This window comes from Euleptes europaea, chromosome 12 (assembly GCF_029931775.1).
Source record: "Euleptes europaea isolate rEulEur1 chromosome 12, rEulEur1.hap1, whole genome shotgun sequence".
NCBI classification, from domain to species: domain Eukaryota; kingdom Metazoa; phylum Chordata; class Lepidosauria; order Squamata; family Sphaerodactylidae; genus Euleptes; species Euleptes europaea.
The window spans coordinates 20,162,020-20,183,740 of record NC_079323.1 but is presented as its reverse complement, the minus strand read 5'-3'; the positions used below and the strand labels follow the sequence as shown (position 1 = coordinate 20,183,740).

Below are 21,721 nucleotides of genomic sequence, written 5' to 3'. Positions count from 1 at the left end.
CCTCTCCTTGTCCACTCTCTCCAAACCATGCATAATTTTATAGATCTCTATCATGTCTCCCCTTATGCTTTATGGTAATCAATGCACTTCGTATATACATTATTATATATTCTCCCAAAATACTTACTGGTTTCTAGACACATGATTTCAGCAGTCCTTGCAATACCCTTTTAGGTATAAGCTCATACCCTGCCAGAAATGTTGCTAGTCTTTAATGTGCTACTGGACTCTTGCTCTTTTCTACTGCTATTGACAGACTAACAAAGCTACCCATCATGATCTACCTGTTAGGTGTGTCATTGCGTTAATTCCCATACTGCTTTCTTTTAGGGGGGGAGGGGATATTATTTTTTCACGCTAGCAAAACGGTTTGATTGTTTGGATCTGGTACCTGGAAAGCTGAATTACTGTCTTTTGCCTTGCGGACTCCGTGCATGCTGTCATAGCCTGGTGGGGCAGCAGTTAATGAAATATCCTTCTCGTAAGTATCCAAACAAGTTCCAAGTGCTACATCACAAATCACCAGCAACCGAGTTCCATCAGTTTTATTAGGCTGAGAGTACTTGATGCATGTACTGTTAAAACATTTATAAGAGTATTTTTAAAATTTTAATTAGCATTCCGCCCATGGTTTAAACCATTTTGGTCTGCATGTGAGCCCCGGGGGAGCACGGGGCCTGATCTCTGACCTCATACTGGTCTTCTGGTAAATTGTGAAGAGCTGTGCTGGTCTATGACTGTTTTTAATAAATATTGATACTGGTCTTCTGATCCAAGCTGGCTATGACAGGGTAGCCATGGTTGTTGTCCATGTGCCTGCCCCATTAAAGTATAAACAAATGGTGAAAGGGGATCTCATTTTTGGCTCAAGATGGTACAGAAGGTCCTCAGTGTATTTTTTCATATTGTTTTTAATTTTAAAATATAACATATTTTAACAGTGCAATCCTGAACACAGTCACACTGTTCTAAGTCCACTGAAGTCAATGGGCTTAGAAAGGTTTAACTCTTAGGCCTGCATTGTAAATGTACTACTTTTCACATGGCTGCACTGACACAGTTATTCCAACTCAATGTATGATCTGAACCACTCATCTCCAGGCCTCTCTAGCTTTGGGGCCAGCCACTTATATAACAAAAGATTGCTTCATGCAAGACTATCTCCAACCCTTTCATTCTGTACAATGTGAGAAATACACATATTTCTTTCTTCATTTATACTCAATTTTCTCCTCAATGGGGACTCAAACAGCTTACTTTGTTCTCCTCTCCTCCATTTTAATTTCACAACAAACCAGTAAGGTAAGTTAGGCTGAGAGCGTGTGACTGGTCTGAGGTCACCCAGTAAGCTTCCTCGGAACAGTGGGGATTCGAACCTGGGTCTTCCATATCCTCGTACAACACTCTAACCACGACATTACGCTTGCTCTCACATAACATTCTTTCTGTGAAACAGATATATGTTCTTCACCTGGCTTTCCTACACGTATTTAATGACATTTTCCCCATTCTTTCCCCCACCCATTTTATCTACACAATAACTACATGAGGTAGGTTATACTGAGAGTGAGTGATTAGCCCAAGGCCACCTAATGAGCTTTATGGCTGAGCAGAGATTTGAACCTGTTTCTCCCTGGTCCAGGGTCATGTTATCATTCTCTCTTTTGAAAGTGCAGGAAGCAGTGTGAAATTGCCCCAAATTATATACATCACTATCCTTCCACTATAAAGAGATGTCACTATCATTAAATATTCCAGACCTTATAGAATTGCTGAAATAAATGCCACAACCCAAGTTCCCAGAATCAGTTCTTTCGATGCCATGTACTTCAACTACCATCTTTGGCAAGAGGAGACCCCTGCAAAATAAAGATTGACACTGTAAAGCATCCCGGAGCACAGACATGTGGTTTCTAGATACTAGTACCATGATTGTCATGAATGGGGGGGGGAGAGGATATGCAGGCAAGGACCCCCAGAATCTATGCCCTATCTCTCTCTTCTGCCCCCCCCCCCCCACATCACCACCATCAATGAATATGACCTACAGGACATGAAGAAAACTCTCCTCCTACCTCCCAACCTTCATACCCATACAGTGGTTGAACAGGTCACAGGGCCATGGGGAGAAAGGGCCAAAATTCCTCACCCCAGCTGCTTGCTACTGCTGCTGCGAGAAGGAGAGGCAGGAGTCAATCTCCTGCTTACCCAGTCACCTTGACATTGTTTTGGCTGTTAGTTAGGAAAACCTTTTATCTCTCTCCAGAGAACAATGAATGGGGTAGATAGTTGCCACTGCATTCTCCTCTTCATAATCAAAAAATATATAGAGCACAAAAACTAGTACAAAACTTTGGGGAGAATGTCACTCAAGCCACTACCGAGAAAGGATGCCGACAAAGTTGCATGGAGACGAAGCATGGAGTAAGGGCTGAACGTTGCCAAGAGTTCTCTCAAAGGCAGCCTTTTCTGTTCTTCTGCTGACATTATATATCTGCAAAACTTCTATGGGACATTTGCTGCAAGACATTTTAAAAGGAATATGGAGACCATATGAATTTTCACAGGAGGCACATTTTAATTTCAATGCCATCTACTATAGACACAGAAACACAAATGTGATTTAACATCCTAACACCAGTGCTCAGGGGTGAGAAACCATACACTGAGCAAGGAGCAGAGATGAAGAAGAAGGTTTGTTTTTATATGCTGGCTCAAACCGGCTTACAATCACCTTCCCTTCCCCTCCCCACAACAGACACCCTGTGAGGTAGGTGAGGCGGAGAGAGCGTGACTCGCCTAAGGTCACCCAGCTGGCTTCGTGTGTAGGAGTGGGGAAACAAATCTAGTTCACCAGATTAGCCTCTGCCGCTCATGTGGAGGAGTGGGGAATCAAACCCGGTTCTCCAGATCAGACTCCACCGCTCTAAACCACTCCTCTTAACCACTACACCACACTTGCTCTCAGCTTACAGAAGGAGGAAAAAAAAACCAGGAATACCTGGGAATGAAGCAAGTCATTGCTCTTTTGAATTTTCCTCCTAAATGCATTTCAAAAAATGGTTCTTGCAGTATTTTAAAACTTATTTTATAAAACTATGACTTTAAAAAAAGACTAACAATGCAATCCTAAGGAGAGTTACTGTAGTCTAAGCCTATTCATTTCAGTAAGCCTAGGCTGTGGTAACTCTGCATAGGATTGCACTGTTAGAACCTGGGCACTGCGACATTGGAAACAAGGACTCGGTATTAAAACTTACCTAAAGTTGTTTTGAACAACTTGCTGTTTAACATTATTAAACTCTTCACTATTTCCATCCAGAGCATCTATCTTACACCCCAAAGCCCGGTACTTGGAAAATGATGCCGGGTTAGGACTAGACATCTTTATTTCATGTACATTCAGCATGTCTCTGATTAGCTATAAAAATAATAGACCATAGAGATGTTCAGTTTCTAGACAGAGTTACAATTAGGCTAAACGGTACTAGTAAGTATCATCAGTGTATAAGATGCCATATAGTGACATTTTAAAAAGCAGACACCTGCCCCGAGGAGACTATAATCTAAAGTAGATCTGATAAGGTTTTTTTTTTACAAAATCAGAAAAGGAAAGAAAACAATAGTTTGGAAAGCATATAAAATCAGTAATGGTTTAAGCAAATACTCCACATCTAGTTGGATACAATGAGTTTTCAAAGGGCTACAGAATTCTAAATCCACAGAACTTATACCCAACACCAAATGACATAATAATAATATTTATTGGTACAGTCAATCAGACCAGTAAAAACTATACAACAATAAACCTTGCATGAATATAAAAGAGCATTTTTAAAAAATGAGACATATTTATATAAATTTTAAGAACACTTTACATAAAAGTGGATGGAGTAGAAAAAAATGCAACAAGTACCAATAGCATCATTCTAGCAGGAGTCTACGAAGCTTCATAGAGACAGCACAGAATTTGGCAACCTGAGTTGTAACCTGAGGGTTCTTGCGGTTTAACAATTTTGTAACCCTATCTGCTGAGTCCCGGCCTGGGGATCTTACCAACAATTGCCTTCGACAATGGATAAATAATTTCAGCACAAGCATTTTCATGAAAAGGGCAGAATAGTAAGATGTGTTTTGTGGTATCAACTTGCCCATTGCCACACAGACAAAATCTTTGAGCCCTGGGGATTTTGTTATAACGACCCTCTAGTAAGGCTGAGGGCAATGCTGAGCATCTGGCAAGTGTGAATGCTCTTCTAAGTCTATTTGCTTTAAGGGAAAGCAAATATGTGGCTGGTGCCATCAGGTATTTAGTTGTGACAGGCAATAAAGGATGGTGTTCTAGTAAAGTCTAATTGTCGTCCAATGTCCTTAACTCTATGTTTAACTGATGTTAAAGACGTAACAGCGAAGGAATATTTGAGAAGGACAGACTTATTCCATAACTGTCTTTCTCTCTCTGAAAGTCAGATGGCTGCCCTCCCTACAGGCCTTTCAAAGCAAACTGAAGATGTTTTTATATTCTGGAAGGCCTTTGAACTGAATGAACAAAAAAAGGATGGTGGCTGCTGTCTTCTTGCACTGCCTGACTGAAGTTTATGCTATTTTAGTTGTGTATGTTATTGTAATTACCCGCTTCTTAAAAATTTCTCAACAGTTCTCTACTCAGTTGGCTGAGACACTTCCTAAAGAAACAAAATCTATGCAAGTGTGAAAGAACTCCCACTTGACACTTCTTTGCACATTAGCAATTTGAATTATGTTGATAGTGTAAAGAAGAGCACTGGGTTTCAGAAGGGAGATATGTTAACGGGACAATCAAAAAATAACGGATGCAACAGCAGTGAGGCTTCTCCACAACTGGGAAAATAGTCTGTCTAAATATACAGAATATACACCAGTCTTGTATGAAGCATGCCCACAGCACTCTCTCCAATGAACAAGATTTCCCAAACCAAGGACTCAGCGCACCCATTATTAGGAAAGAAGTTTTTTGATTGGTTAATATTTCCACACTGGTAATCTTGGCCAAAGTTCAGGAAAATTCTTGAACATTAGCAACTTTAATGCTCAAAAGTGAAAGGATACTTCACCACTATGAAACCCACTGCCCTAGTGATTCTGATCACAAGTGCTTTACAACTGAAGGCACTGAAAATAGCAATCAAATGCAGTCACCTATCTCAATGTTACCTGGCAGAGATCCTGCTTGTTGGACAACAGCTTTTTGCAAACATTACAGCCTAACAAGCTTTTATGAGGTATAATTTTGTAGAATTCTGCTATCACTTCGGCCAGCTCTCTTGGAGATTTCCCTTCCTCCAGTGCCTTCTTGGCCTGAAGCAGAATGCCTTCTGCTTTGCTCACCTGTTGAGAAAAGAAGGTATTTTGTTAATGGCGCGTGGTTTACATTTTTTTAAACAAGAAGGGCACACATTCCTCTATTAAAATACACCCTTTCGGTGACATTAATGCTACCTCAGTAAACCACAGGATTTTCCAGAACTTTATTAACCAATAAAGTTTACTGCGGCCTAAAAAAAAGGAAGGCCACATCCTTTGAGCTAATTAAGGAAGCCAGAAAAAGTTTCTCTCAGACACATTTTGGCCTTTTTGCTGCTGTCCTCAAGTCTGTAATTTAATGACATTACTATGGGAAGTAGACCTTATGAGTAGAGTTGGAGATTTTGGAGGTGGAGCCTAAGAAGGGCGTGGTTTGGAGAGGTATTTCAATGCCATAGAATCCAAATGCCAAAGCGGCCATTTTCTCCAGGTGAACTGATCTCTGTCACTTGGAGATCAGTTGTAATAGTGGGAGATCTCCAGGTACCACCTGGAGGTTGGCAACCCTACTTACGGGATGGATGGGGGAACAAACTGTACTGCTGCTGCTTACTCCTTTAAAAAAAAGATCAGGGTATATATGTATACTTACTCTAGAAAAGGCAATCACACAGCCTTCAAGTGCCCAGAAATGGAAAGGTTCACAAAAATAGTGACGGATTGCTTTGGGGAGGGAAAGGTTGCTTCTACCAATACTTGCCTTTAAAAATGAAACTGAAAGTAAGTTCTATGTGGGATTGATTCAGCAAGGGAACAGCCACTAGAACATGTTCAACAATATTAACCATTAACAAAGTAGCACCACCATGGGGCTGCAAGAGGGAGAAATATGTACATCACTCATCCCAATGACGTTGCAAACAGTATCCAGCAGTTGCCCGTATAAGGGTGCAGTCATGTTCTGTCTGACAATCACAACAACAATGGCTGTGCACTGAAGCACTAGTGTATGTGATCGCTGCATAAAGAGAATGCTATCTTGATGTAAGGTATGTTTAGCCTGAAGAGAAGACTGAGAGGGGATATGATAACCATGTTCAAGTACTTGAAGGACTGTCATATAGAGGAGGGTGCCGAGTTGTTTTCTGTTGCTCAAGGTCGGACCAGAACCAACGGGTTGAAATTAAATCAAAAGAGTTTCCGTCTAGACATTAGAAAGAATTTTCAGAGCGGTTCCTCAGTGGAACAGGCTTCCTCGGGAGGTGGTAAGCTCTCCTTCCCTGGAGGTTTTTAAGAAGAGGTTAGATGGCCATCTGCCAGCAATGCTGATTCTGTGACCTTAGGCAGATGATGAGAGCGAGGGCATCTTGGCTATCTTCTGGTCACTAGGGGTGTGGAGGGTGGAGGTAGTTGTGAATTTACTGCATTATGCGGAGGTTGGACTTGATGGCCCTGGTGGTCCCTTCCAACTCTATGATTCTATGAAATTGAATCTCTGAAATGTTTAAAATGTTTTAACGTTTGTCGCCTTGGGGACCCTGAATTGGGTGGAAAGGCAGCATAGAAATGTTTTACATAACATTAAATAAATAAATTGAAGTACTAAATAAGCACACCGAGGGCTTGTGTGCCCAGGTCATATCTGGGCCTTGTAACGAGGGAATGCATGGATGGGTCTCCCCATCTTTTTGGTAATTCTGAGGAGGCATTCCAAGTGGGAGCCATTTCTCCATGGCCCAATCCCATGTGTCTGCAGTTATGTGCGGGAATATGGCATCCACCCAGGTGAAGGTGATCTGGTGGTAGTCTCTCCCACAATCAGCACTTTGCTTGCTGGAAAAGCAACCATTGGGTTAGAAAAACCAACACAACCAGCCCTGGCCATTTTGGTTGTAGTGATCTCACACATCCCACAGCCTCGTGGGATCAAATCACAAGAGCATTCTCCTACATGGCACTGCAGTGCACTTGAAGAAGGCTGTGGCCACAACAGAAACGGAAAAATAGGGCATGACTGCTTGCCCTTTATGCTATTCACGCATTGCCGTGTTTCATCCCAACCCAGCTGGACACTGTCATCTAGAAAGGGAATATGTTCACTTGGCGTAGCATTGCTGTTAACATTCAATGGTGCCCAAGGAGCAAATATTTTGAGGAGGAATGGCCTTACGTCATTCAGGCTGATGCTGGTTACTGGTTTAAATAACAGATGGTTCAAGAGCCCGAGCGCTTCAGCCCAGATCAGTTCCACAAATACACCAACTTCTTCAGACAAGGTGCTGCAACTGAGGGCTTCTACTTCAAGCACCTGCAATATACCACAGTATCAAGACACTAAGAAGTAATCATTGTTAAATAGCAGTTTGTGTTTAAAAAAACATCTTATATAGAGAAGCAACGGTCAACTTCAGTGGTTAAAACACACTATTGGAGCCAACTAGGGTTTGCCGATAGGCTGGAAAAAATGTCCTGTCCCTTTAAAAGAGGCTTATTTATTTATTTATTAGATTTCTAGCCCGCCCTCAATCCCCAACCAAGGCCGGGCCCAGGTCTTAATAGAAAGTTATTGATCAGGTGATATTATTTACGGTACCTCCTTGCCATGTCATGCTTCAACAGTTCATTGCCGTATATTAAGCCTCAATTAAAAGGGTATTTTTCTCCAGGCTTGGCTATCTAGTTGATTTGCTACACAAAAGAAGAAGTTTGTTTGTCTCACCCTTTTCTCTCAAAACATTTGTAAAACATAAGTTTGGAAACAAAAAGTATATATCCCATCTCGCAAAAATATCTAGCTCATACTGTATGTGGTTCTTCCTAATTTCTCCTATTCCCATGTCAGGGAGATGGAATATGATTGATTAGAGCAGGGATACCCAAACATTTCCAGCCTGCAGGCACTTAATGGAATTCTGACACAGGGTGGTGAGCACAGTCACAAAATGGCTGCCACTGGAGGGAGAGCCAACCACTAAGTGTCAGGGAGTGAGATTATATATATCTCTAATAGTATCTTTTCAGCATTTCAGGCAGAAGCTCCGTTTAACAGGATCTCTTTTAATCTGCAGAGCCAATCAGAAGCCCAGCTGGACAAAAGCTCCATCTTGCCTCACCCACTTTCTAGGTGCCAGGAAAGGTGTTGGTGGGCACCATGTTGGAAACCCCTGGATTAGAGACTCTGATGCCCCAACAGAAAAAGAGGAGTCACCAGAGCAGCCATCTTCTTTGGCATCATTGTACACGGACAGGCATGTACCAATGAAGTTCCAGTTGAAGAGAGGACTCATACTTCTAGATATAAAGACTAAAATAAGTTGGAACAAGAATTAAAAACCGCACTAACTTCTTGTAATTTTGTTGAAGCTAAATGTTCTGCTTCATGTGGAAAATCATGTCTTAATTCAAAATCTTCCTTCTTCAGTTGTTCAATGCAAAGCTCATAGGCATTTCGGGCCTCCTCAGACGTTTTAGTTGGTGTGCATCGTTTTTGGTCCTGTGTAACAAGGCACAAACATTTCAGGGAAATCATCCTGCCACAGAAATTCTTCATTATCTTGATTTATGATGTAACTGGCTGTAGTTTGAAAGGCACATAAGCTTGCTCCAAATCTGTTTAACCATCAGTTCTCAAGCAGGAAACATTCAGAAAGGTGACGCTATTAGAGATACAGAGACCTCCAATAAAATGGAGCACACTCACTGAAGTATAATTTCCTTATTTCTTTGAAAAAAGTCATGTCAGCTAGATTCAAGCTACTTTAAAATTATGTGGACCTGCTTTTGAGCAGCTGAGCTTTTAACACGTTGAAGCGAAAAGATGCGCAACTTATGGCTTCAATCTACAACTGTGCTTTGAAGCTTGAATGCCTAGGATCAAACTTAACTACGTCAATAGAGTGCCACTGCTATGGAGCTAGGCCTGTTGCAGCCCCTCCTGAATAATCAATGAAGCCTATTGTAGCCCCTCCTCAATCATCAATCTGGCTTAGTGTGAAATAGGATGCTGGAGTAGATGGACCAGCTGGTCTGATCCAAGCAGGGCTCCTCTTCAGTCTTACGAGTCAGGCATAATACAAGCAGAGCATCCTAAGGGTGTTTCAATACTATGAGAGCAACAGACCTTGCACCAGCCTGTCCCCAGCTTACATAGAAATGGAGAAGGGGAAGGTTGATGTGGCAGGCTCAGAGTGGACCCGTTTTATCTTGTGTGCCAGGTATAATAATCGGCAGTTTCAGTTGCAGTGGTGCAGTTCATGGGTCATGATACCATAGTTGAACTGGCATTCTAATGTTGATATATGTGAGTGGAATACAAATGAATGCAATGGCTTTTTTCATACACTCTAACCAGGTACTCTACTGGGATGGGAGGGAGAAGCAGGATTGCAGTGTTAAGTTCTGCCTGTCCAAAATACACTGGAATGTACATATTGAGCCTGTGTACCTATACATGTACACACACAGGCTATAGAAATATGTTCCCATAAACATGCACGGTTGAGGTAGAGCTTGCTCCTCCAATCCTGCTCCCTCTCTCAACATATGTCCATTCTAACTAGTTAGAATGTCTGAAAAGGGCTAATACTAATGATATACAGGCTCTGACTGACAATTCACATCCTAAAGGTGCCCTAACACAGTGCTATGTTGTCTTGCTAATTACTACTGCTAGGGATTTAAGAGACAGTGACTACCAGTGTGGTGAATGTTGCACTGGATCCTTTGAAGGAAGAAACTCACATGTGATCGTGACAGAAATCCCAACCTACCATGATTCCATCCAACACACTGTAATGTGTGCATATGCGAAAAGGATAATCACAATGCTGGCGAGCACACTGAAGTTCAACAAGAGCATATTCACCATGTGCTGTAATCTGGGGGAAATGGTGTTTTCATTAGTTTCCAACTTGTATCTGCCCATCACATGTGAGCCGCCTATCATACAATGAAACATCCATTATAAAATATTGGTCTTTTATGCAACCACCATTTTACTGAAGCTTACGTCACTTTCAGAGAAACTAATTGAGTCAGTTACATTCCACTTGAAACACAGCAGTAGCATAGTAATCAAAGCATAACACTGGAGAGAGGTCTATTGGTCATCAAAGATTCTCTTACAAATGGAATATTATCAGGGATAACTACGATTTGTTCGGACTATTTCGCAAGAAGGCCTGGTGTTGAAGATCAGCATGCATCTGTGAAAGCAGACTCTCAGTGCCATCCTAAGTAGGTCTACTCAGAATCCTACTCAAGTCTATTCAATGGGGCTTACTCCCAGGAAAGTGTCCTTAGGATTGCACCATCTGTCTCACATACGCTTATGCCATAATAAATTTGTAAACAAATAAGCCTTTAAGGTGCTCCAAGACTGTTAAGTTATTTAGGATCAGCTTGGTGGAATCCCTGCCGAGGCTGAACACAATTTTCATTAAAACAGCAAAAACAAGTTCTTACCTTTTCAAGGATGTCATACTTAGCAACCTCAAAGTCTTCAGGAAAATAAACAGTATATTTATCATTATATTTATCATTATTTGAAAATGATCTGAAACAAAACAAAAAAATCAGACTTATTACAGCTGACTTATGGAGACCCCATAGGGTTTTCAACGCAAGGGACATTCAGAGGTGGTTTGCCATTGCCTGTCTCCGTGTCACAACCTTGTTATTCAAATTCAAAACCTTTATTGGCATAATAGTAACAAATTCTACTTAAAATTTACCAATCAGAAGACCACGGTATCCAGAATATCAGCAATTTTGCACCATCAAATAAAGCACGCTGGTGGGTAGGCCCATTTAGTGCGATAACTTTTTTATTCCTTGGAGGTATCCCATCCAAATACTGGTAAGGGTTGAGAGTGTGGGACTGGCCCAAGGTCACCCATCAAGCTTCCATGGCATGAGTGGGGATTTGAACCTGGGTTTCCCAGGTCCTAGTCTGACACCTTAATCACTATAGCACGCTGGCTCTCGTTCTTCATCGTTACTGAATGCAATTAAACCTACTGCATGAAAACCGGTGGTCTAACTGCAACAATAAAGCTTCAGTTTTAATTATGTGCCAGGGTTGCCAATAGCCTGGAGAAAAAAATATCCTGCCCTTTTAATAGTCTTAATGGGACCTAATTTACCAGGCAATGTTATTTGCCTGCATGCCATGAAAACTTCAGTTGCCCATTTCCATTCATTAAGTCTCTATTAAAAAGGAAGAACATTTTTTTCTCCAGGTTTGTTCAGGGAAAACATTTTTTCTTCTACTGTGTTCTTCTGATGCCCATTTTTTAAGAAAATAGATATGCTGTCTGTCCAGAGACCTGCTCAAGATGATTAACGAAGAAAAAGCAAAAACAATAAAATCATAAAAACAATCATTAAATTGTTAATCATAACACAAATCAACGTTTAAATATATCATTTTGCCCTATGGCTAGACATGGGACCATAAAAACAGCTTTAAAAGATGGGTAAAAGCCTGGGTGAAGATAAATGGTGCTGCTGCAGTAGGTTTCCACAGAAGGAAGATGAGATTCAAATTTTATTTCTGCTTCAAGATGTTTGTCAATCAAGAATGCTCTCCGGCATCTATGCATGACTGTTCGGATCCCACTTATTCCACGAAAACAACCGCATGTAGCACAATGTGTAATGTATGGAGTTAGAAGAAATATCAGGGGTCCCCCCACAGGAGTCATTCATTTATTATATATTGACAAGCTTTTTAATTCTCCAGACAACCTTCAAACAGTCCGGAAGGGCTAGTTTGATCCTTTCCTGCTCTCGTGCATAAGATGGGGGCACAGAGGGGCAGATGGGAGCAGTGGGGAACTGTCTGAGGGCTTCTGCTCTGGATGGATTTTTTGTTGTTGTTCTTACTTCCCTGGGGAATTAAATCTCCTTTTTTGTAAATGTTTTCACAATTTAAGCTGCTATTAAAGGGGCAGAACATTTCCCCCCTCTTTGTCACAACCTACTTTTAAGGTGGGTTGGACTAAGAGGCGGTGATAGGCCCAAGGACACTCAATGTAATTCATAGGTGAGTTGAGAGCCATAGCTGAACCAGTCGCTCTGACTGTAATCCCATATTCTGTTCCTCATCCCACAAGTAACATGCTTAAAGTACATTGGTTCAAAGAGCACCAGAAAAGCTTAATCCTGACAAGATAAAGAGTTCTACTGGTGGGCGGAAGGTCTGACCCAGGATTTAAGGTGTCGCCCATTCTGGATGGGGTTGACCTCACCTTGAAGGAACAGGTCTGTAGTCTGGGGGTGCTCTTGGACCCAGGCCTACTGCTGGATAAGCTGTGCCAGAAGAGCCTTTTACCAGCTTTGACGGGTTAGCCAGCTGTGGAACTTCCTGGGCAGAAAAGATCTGGCCACTGTGGTGGTGGAAACCCTGGTTACATCTCAATTAGATTACTGCAATGTGCTGTACGTGGGGCTGCCATTGAGAAGTGTTTGGAAATTTCCCATTGGTTCAGAATGCTACAACCAGGATGTTAACTGGAATGAGTCATAGGGACCATATCACTCCAGTCTTGGCCCATTGACACTGGCTCCCAATTTGTTTCAAGGCACAATTCAAGGTGCTGGTCTTGACCTTCAAAGCCCTACATGATTTGGGACCTACATACCTGAAGGACCACCTAATCCCTTATGAGCCCATCTGGACACCATGGTTACCTTCGGAGGCCCTGCTTCGGGTGTCCCCATCTTCTAAAATTAGGTGGCTGGCAACCTAAAAGAGGGCCTTCTCAGTCATGGCACCAAAACTTTGGAACTCTCTCCCCAAAGAGATTTGTTTGTCCATTTCTGTTGCCATCTTCCACCAGCGGCTAAAGACTTTTTTTGGTATTCCTTCAATGATCCTTCCCTCCTTACCAATGTTTTTACATTTTGTGCGTATTGTAACTCTGTTTTTTAATTATTTCAATTATGTGTGTTTGGGAAGGGGGTTGATTTTAATGATTTTAAAATATGATTTTACCATGCATGTTTTAAATTGTTAGCTGCCTTGGTACCCTTGTGAGGGCAGAAAGGCAGGATATACCGTATTTTTCGCTCCATAGGACGCACCGCTCCATAAGACGCACCTAGTTTTTAGAGGAGGAAAACAAGAAAAAATCTTGTTTTCCTCCTCTAAAAACGCGGGCAGGGAGCGGGCGCGCGGGCGCGCTCAGAGCGGGCGGGGAGGAGGCGGGCGGGCGCTCCAAGAGCTCAGAGCGAGCTGGGAGGAGCCGGGCGGGAGAGGCGCGCCAAGCGCTCAGAGCGGGCGGGGAGGAGGCGGGCGGGCGCGCCAAGCCGCCCCCCCTCCGCTTCCCAGCTGGGAGGCGAGCAAGCGCACAGAGCGGGCTGGGCGGGCGCACAGAGCCGGCTGGGCGCGCTGGAACGGCGCGAGGCAGCTTTCCCCGGCTGCCTCCCAGCGCGCCCAGCCGGCTCTGTGCGCACATTCGCTCTATAAGACGCACCCACATTTCCCCTCACTTTTGAGAAGGAAAAAAGTGCGTCTTATGGAGCGAAAAATACGGTACATTTTGTCCTTAAAAAAAATAAATGAAAAGTGCACACTGCTTAAATGCACTTTAAATGCCACAGGAATCAAAGAACTTAACAAGGTACCAGTTCAAATAAAAGCCAACCCACTTGGTGGAGGGCTTTGTTTTGTTCTTTAAATAACGGGATCAGCCAAGTTACCTTAGTTCATCTGTCCTGCTGCTGTCGTTTGACTCGCTCTTGTAGGATTCGCCATTTTTATCACAGTCATTTACCTTCTGACTGCCATCCTCACAAACAGAGACAATCTTCGCATCTATTGTTACAACAACAGTTATTTCCCGTAAGTTTACCAGAGGGCTAGTTGCATTCATATTTGCATACTGTTAACTCTCAAAATCAAGAAGAATATTCAGCATTTGAAAAAGTGATTCTCTTCATTGTAAAACTGCTTGAAATATAAAATAATACCGCATACGCTTATAATGTACTCCACGGTTCCCTGTACCGGGCATTTACCAAGAATTTGGTAAACTAAATGCTAACCAGAAGATTATATGCAATGACCAAGCTTGAAAGGCAAGTAGGTTACATAAGATCCAACATTGTAATCCATTGGTTTCAATAGGCTTGAGACTAGAATAACTGCACAGGACTGCACTGTATGCACCCTATGACAGAAAAAGACTGCTCTATTTTAAATCAGAGGCTGCTCCTATTTTATGGGACTTATTAGCATCTCCTTTGTAGACATTCCACAAGTTGTAGAAAGCAAAATTATTCAGGAGGCCTTTTAATACTGCCACCACATTTTTCATTATGTAAGTTTTTAATTTTTAATGTTTTTTTTAACCATATATTGTTTTTATTGTCATTGTCTTTCTGTCAAGTTGCAGAGGAAGGAAAGCTAAAATGCTCTAAACAGACACAAATGGGTTTAAAGGGCCCTTTAACAAGAGGGGAAGGCTTAATTGTTGCATTTCTCTTCCCTGCAAAGTACACTCATTTTTAAAAAGTTAATAATACTTATATTGTAATTAAACAATTACAATAATGAAAATTAATGATAAATCACATTTCAAGCAAAGGAAAACAGGAGTATTTAAAGCCTCCCCATCCCCCAAATAAAGGATCCATTTCAGGAATGCTGGGGAACCTAATTCTGAGCAGCAGAAGTTGCTGGGAAATAAATTTAAAGGGACAATCACAATTTGCTGAAGGGGGTTTACTTTCAAGTAAACTTACACTGCAATCCTAAGGAAAGTTACTCCAGACTAAGCCCATTCATTTCAATGGCCTCAGACTGGAATAACTTTGCACAGGATTGCACTGTTACAGGATCTTTCCTTTGGGGATGGGCAATGCCACATTTTAAGGGGAATACAGACCTACAGTAAGTACTGTGTGGAGTCTCCACTTCAATTCTGTCTGCAGCTCAGTGTGGGAAAGCATAAAATGATAAATAAATCAACCCCACTACTGCTGTTGCATCTTTCAAAAGCATCTAGAAGGCACCCTGTGAATAGCGTGAGAACTCCAGATGCTGGAGAATTCTTGAAGCTAAGCAAGTGTGGTCCCAAACAGTAAATGACATGATATATTTACACACACACTCACACACACACACACACACACACACACACATATACATATATATATATATATTTAAATGCATGTACACAATTATCATGTGCATATAAGTCATGAAATCCTAGTTGCAAAAATGATCATTGAGAAGCCTTTGATGAAACTCTAATACCTTGTACTTAAAAGTGGGCAGCGATCATCTCAGGTATGAGAGGTTTGTAGCCCATGTCGTTTTGCTCAGAAACATTGTTTTTAGTTTATTTGTAAGTGCAAGTTCTTTTCGAATCAAGGATACTAGCCTACAAAGAGCTTCTCTTACCAGGTGTACTTTCCGATGTCTTGAGGGGCGCACAGTTAAAAGCTGGTAAAAGTCTGTTTTCTTTGACGGAGTCCCATATGAAATCGACACCTACAATGGGAAGCTGCTTCTTCTGGATGGTTTTCAGGTGAATAGAACTAAGTGTGTTGGCATCATCGGTGACAACATGAGTGCACTGAAATTGAATTACGATTAGATGTTCAAAATGTAGAATCACTTGTTTGTAGAACTCTTGTTTGAAAGGCATATGGAACACATATGGGGTGGAGCAAACCGATATAATCCCGCTCCTCCTATTTAAGTTCTTCAACTGCAGCTGGTGAAATGTCCTAAACAATCTTGCAGCACTTTAAAGACTAACTTTACTGCGGTAGAAGTCTTTGTGGGCTTTGACTCACAAAAACATATGCCACAATTTGTTCAGAGTTTAAGATGCCTCAAGAGTCTTTGTGGGACTCACAGCTTCCACCCTCCGTGCAACTGACCTGACCAGAAATCAATACAAGACTTACCTTATCATTTATTACAAATGTTATCTGCCCGCCATTTCCTTCAATGCAATTCTTCAGCTTGTTCTTCCCCTGAATGGTTATATTTTTCAGTTTCAAGAAGAATCCACATTTGGAGAAAATAGGCTCTGGCATCCTGCAAAAGCAAACCTCAGATTCAAATAGTTGCACACTGACTGCCATCTGTGTGTGTGCGTGTGTCTGTAAAATGCCGTCAAGTCACAGCCGATTCATGGCGACCCTGTAGGGTTTTCAAGGCAAGATATGTTCGGAGGTGGTTTGCCATTGCCCGCCTCCGTGTCACACCCCTGATATTCCTTGGAGGTCCTTCATCCAAATACAAGCCAGGGTCATGGCTGAGTGTAGGTGACTGGCCCAAGGTCGCCCACTTTGCCATCTAAGCACTGTGAATGGTTTTATCACTATGGTTTTCCCTTTACTGTGGTGATGCTGGAAAAGAGTGCAGGATGAGGCAAAAGAACATTAATATACCTTGAATGGCTATGAATGCTTCCTAAATGAATAATTCATCTCTGTCCAGGAGAATTGACAGAAGGGAAGAGACAGAGAGCTGTGAGTTTGCTGAGACTGAAGCGCCTTGAGGTGCAGAGACTCTCTCTCTAGGGCTCTGATGGGGCACAGCAGATCTGCTGTCTTGCAGGGGTGCCTGTTTACCTCCAGATACACTCTGCTTGTGCACTCTGTACATAAAACAAATTTTACAAATATACTGGAGTCTTGTGGCACCCTAAAGACAAACAAGATTTTGTTTTACCATAAACCTTCATGGACTAGAACTAGAAATATTACAAAGGCACCAGAAATCTCCAGTACTTTCTCATCCAAAGAAAACTGCATTCTGTAGCTCTGCCCTGGAACTTCTGCCGGTACAACAATGTACACAAGGGAGATATTTTTTTTATTGGTTCTTGTAGGTTATCCGGGCTGTGTAACCGTGGTCTTGGAATTTTCTTTCCTGACGTTTCGCCAGCAGCTGTGGCAGGCATCTTCAGAGTAGTAACACTGAAGGACAGTGTCTCTCAGTGTCAGGTGTGTAGGAAGAGTCAGAGAGGGGTTGGGTTTGAGCTGAGTACTGTCCTGCAGACGTAATGTGCTAATCATTGTTCTGTAAGTATCAAGATAATGTACTAATGAGAGTGACTCTCATTAGTACATTATCTTGATACTTGCAGGACAATGATTAGCACATTACGTCTGCAGGACAGTACTCAGCTCAAACCCAACCCCTCTCTGACTCTTCCTACACACCTGACACTGAGAGACACTGTCCTTCAGTGTTACTACTCTGAAGATGCCTGCCACAGCTGCTGGCGAAACGTCAGGAAAGAAAATTCCAAGACCACGGTTACATAGCCCGGATAACCTACAAGAACCAATGATCTCTGACCGTGAAAGCTTTTGACAATATATTTTTTTTAGTTCCCTAAAATTGTTAAGTTCCACTCAATGTACAAAAAAGACAAAAAACGGAGGAAGGGGAAACCATAAATACCAGCCTAAGTTCCTTGAAGGGAAGAATAGGATAAAAATGCAGTAATAGGTGCCTACCGTGAAATAAAACTCTAAGAAACTATAGATTAGGGTGACCACATATATAAAGGAAAACAGAGTCTCTGTATGTATAGAGAAAGGGATTAGCAGGTGTTGACAGTCACATCAGGGCAAGAAAAGCTACACCTGTTGAAATTCTCTATTGATGAACTGTTAAAAGCTCAGGAGTTTTGTCCTGTTTGCATCTGATTATCTCAGTGATGTTTCACTTTCACTGCTTTCTACATTGGTGTGTGTTGGTATTTACATTTGTAAAGGAAAAACCTCTGGACCTGAGCCCCAGCAACTTATGCAATTCTTATAGTAAATTTCAGCTCTGAAGATAGTAGAAGCTCCTATCCTGACACAGGGCTTGCCCACAGGAAGATGCTATATGGACTCTTGCAAATGTGAAAAAAAGGAATGTTACACTGAAGAAACAATCCTAAGCAGGTCAGTTCAGAAGTAAGTCCCATTTTATTTGATGGGGTTTATACGCAGGAATGCGTTCTTAGGATTGCAACCTAAACAATGTTTGAAACAGACTTCCTAAGGTCCTGCCCCCAGAAAAAAATTTTTTCATCCAATGCCCCCAGAAAAAAAATTTTCTTGCCAGTTCTTGTCTTTAATAGTCAAGGCCAAACCTAATGCTGGAATCAGCTCTCAAAAGGCTTGAAGGAGTTTTTCCCCAGTGACTCATCAGCCACTCTTCATTCTAAAATAAACAATATGAAACTATGTACGGTTCATTTCCTTGATTATTAACATCACACACCCTTTCTTTTTTATATACTACAGGAGTGACAATGTAAATAGGCCAGTGTAGCAACAAGATCACAAATTTAAAAAACACACAAAAAAAAACTTAAGTCTTTTGTCGTGCTGCTTGACTAGGCAAGGTTCGGGGAGAACAAGTTCAACTGCTATAAACCTGCAGAAAAAGCAAAGCAACCAAAGGAAACAGGCCACTACATAATTGTGTGAGAGAGGTTCAAATCCATGGAGGTCCCTGAGCGATCTGGGGCCACTTACTTTCTCTACACTTAGTGTAATGGCACTTTTAATACTAACAAGAAGTTTTCATCCCAGTATATGCTTTTGGGTATCCACCATCAGATGCACAAAACGGGTCGTGGATAGACAGACCCCCAGAGAGGTTGTGGAAGATAAAAACTGCAAAAGGCAGGATCATAGGGCCATGAAACGACTAAGGGGAACAACCCTAAGCAGGTCTAGTCAGAAATAAGTCCCATGTTATCCAATGGGGTTTACTCCCAAGAAAGTGTCCTTACAACTGCAGCCTTAATTATATAACATTCAAGCTTAATTTTAAATAGTACCATTAGCAGTTTTACTAAATAGGTTTGCCAGGTCCCTCTTCGCCACCAGTGGGAGGTTTTTGGGGCGGAGCCTGAGGAGGGCGGGGTTTAGGGAGGGGAGGGACTCTAATGCCATAGAGTCCAATTGCCAAAGCGGCCATTTTCGCCAGGTGAACTGATCTCTGTCAGCTGGAGATCAGTTGTAACAGCAGATCTCCAGCTAGTACCTGGAGGTTAGCAACCCTGTTTCTAAACCAGTTAACGTCTCTAATGGCAGAGGAAACCCCCCCGTCTGATGCTTTCCCAGTCCGGTCGCCAATGCTACTCTTCAGCGCCCCTCTGACTCTGCACGACAAGCCGAAATTCTGGAAGTGAAACTACAAGAGGAACCCTGCTAGGAGATGATCCCATTGGCAACACCATTACAGAATCAAACTGTTGGAAAATCAAAGGCAAAGCAGAAAGAATTACGCACCTGCGGCCGCGCAGAGATCACAGTGCTGCCGGCGCTTCCGGGTTCTCCTGGCAAGGCGAGGTCCCCCAAAGCAACTGCGCCACCCAACCCGAATGCAAAGCGAGGGGGAAAAAAGCGCCTTCCCGCAGCGAAAAAGACCGCAGGCGCCCTCTTGCGTGCAACAGGAAACAACAACGTAGAAATCCGTGTTAGTCTTTGGTAGGGCGGCTCCTAAAAGACTTTTTTTCCCCCTCCATTTTTTTAATTATTTTCCACTTAAATCACATTTAGTTGCATCATTCAATTAACATCTTTGTATAACATCAACAATCTTTGTCTAATCACTACAAATAATTCTATCTTATTGACTTCCCCTCTCCCCTCCTCTATTTTATATATCTGTGGTTCCCTTTGTAATTAAGTTCTAATTCATTATAATATTTCATATATAAGTTTAACTTTATATCACACTTTCTTATAATCTAAATTATAACAGTAATATTTTTTTTCTACTTGGATCATTTGAATTAGATCAAAACATAACCTTTAATATTTCCCAAGTTAAATTCATTAACACAGTATATTGTCTATGCCTCCCATTCTCCCATAAATTCCACATTTTCTTTTTTATTTACTAATGCAGTAAGTTTAGCCATTTCTGCTTGTTCCAACATTTTATTTATCCAGTCAGTCTTGTCCGGTATTTCAGACAGTTTCCATTTTGCTGCGTAAACCAACCGTGCAGCTATGGTAGCATACATCAAAAAAGATCTCTGAATCAATATTGTTTCCAGTATGATACTTAACAACATCATTTCCGGTGTTTTTGGGATATTTTGTTGTAATATCAATCATTATAAATCATGTCCCAAAAGTTCTTAGCTTTCTCACATAGCCACCAAACATGATGAAAAGAACCAACCCCCTCTTCACATTTCCAACAGTTTGGTGACATTGTTCCATACATTTTGGCTAATTTTTTTGGCATCAAATACCATCTGTAGATCATCTTATAAACATTCTCTCTTAACTAAAAGACTTAACATTTTTCGCCAGCGAGAACTTTCGCGCACTAAAGCCCACTTTTCCAGATGTCCTCCCAGTCCTGACCTGGATAGCCCAGGCTAGACCGATCTCGTCAGATCTTGGAAGCTTAAGCAGGGTCGGTCCTGGTGAGTACTTGGATGGGAGACCACCAAGGAAGCCCAGGATCACGACGCAGAGGCAAGCAATGGCAAGCAGACTCTGGAAGTCTCTTGCCTCAAAAACCCTACGAGGTCACCATAAATCAGCTGCGACTTGATGGCAAAAAAAGAGAGAGAAGTGGCCACGAAACTTTGCCCAGGAATACAACACGTGGAGTCTTTTAAGAGTCACAAGACTGATTATTTCTAATCATTTGGATAAGAGTGTTCTTGACCATGTGCAAGAGTACTTTTCTGCTGCGGCCATTACTACCGCCAGCCCCTAACACACATCTGGCTTTAAGGAGAATAGCAAAGCTTTGTCACTGCGGAGGATATGACTTCCAGGCAATATTAGCATTTCCCTGGGTAAAATGTAAACAGGTGCCTTCCCTGCATTATGAGGGAGTCTAAGGTATGGTTCACATGAACCTTCCTAACCAATGCTTTTAATGTTTTGTATGGAAAAGAAGAAGACCCAACAAGAGATGGATGAACTCAATAAAGGAAGCCACAGCCCTCAATTTGCAAGACCTGAGCAAGGCTGTCAAAGATAGGACATTGATTCATAGGGTCACCATGAGTAGGAAGTGACTTGATGGCACTTAACAAACACACACACACATGTATTTTAAGTCTGTTTTAAGAAGTCTGTTTTAAGAAGTTTTAATGACGTGTATTTTGGAGGTGTTGATTTTAATGGTTTTATTATGTAATTTTATCATGTATGTTTAAAATTGTTAGCGGCCTTGGTGGCCCTTGCCTTGTAAGAGCAGAAAGGTGGCAAGCAAGCTTCGTGAATAAATAAAGAGTGTGGAGGTAGAATGGACTGCCCCAATTCAGGTTGCAGGGGGTGGATTCCAGCTTTGAATACTCCTTTTAATAAAACTCAGTGCAAGTACAGTTGAGTATTCCTTATCTGGAAATCTGAAATCCGGACTGATCCAAAAAACAGACCTTTTGAGCTGGCGTGCAGGCATTACTCACAGGCCCCTCAGCAGTGTCATTGATGG

The 21,721-nt window shown here is 41.9% G+C and overlaps 1 protein-coding gene across 1 annotated transcript in view; it reads right to left on the bottom strand.

Annotated features, from left to right (window-relative positions):
- Positions 1–16,335, bottom strand: part of PARP4 (poly(ADP-ribose) polymerase family member 4) — a 57,253-nt gene extending 40,918 nt beyond the window's left edge. The window contains exons 1-12 of the mRNA XM_056858885.1: positions 16,204–16,335; positions 15,692–15,866; positions 13,987–14,101; positions 10,747–10,837; positions 10,053–10,160; positions 8,627–8,776; positions 7,454–7,591; positions 5,194–5,367; positions 3,261–3,421; positions 2,382–2,519; positions 1,761–1,859; positions 392–575 (exon numbers count right to left, since the gene is read on the bottom strand). Coding sequence (XP_056714863.1) covers positions 392–575; positions 1,761–1,859; positions 2,382–2,519; positions 3,261–3,421; positions 5,194–5,367; positions 7,454–7,591; positions 8,627–8,776; positions 10,053–10,160; positions 10,747–10,837; positions 13,987–14,101; positions 15,692–15,866; positions 16,204–16,335 — 1,665 coding nt within the window. The remainder of the gene's footprint in view (positions 1–391; positions 576–1,760; positions 1,860–2,381; positions 2,520–3,260; positions 3,422–5,193; positions 5,368–7,453; positions 7,592–8,626; positions 8,777–10,052; positions 10,161–10,746; positions 10,838–13,986; positions 14,102–15,691; positions 15,867–16,203) is intronic.
- Between the last annotated feature and the right edge of the window lie 5,386 nt (positions 16,336–21,721).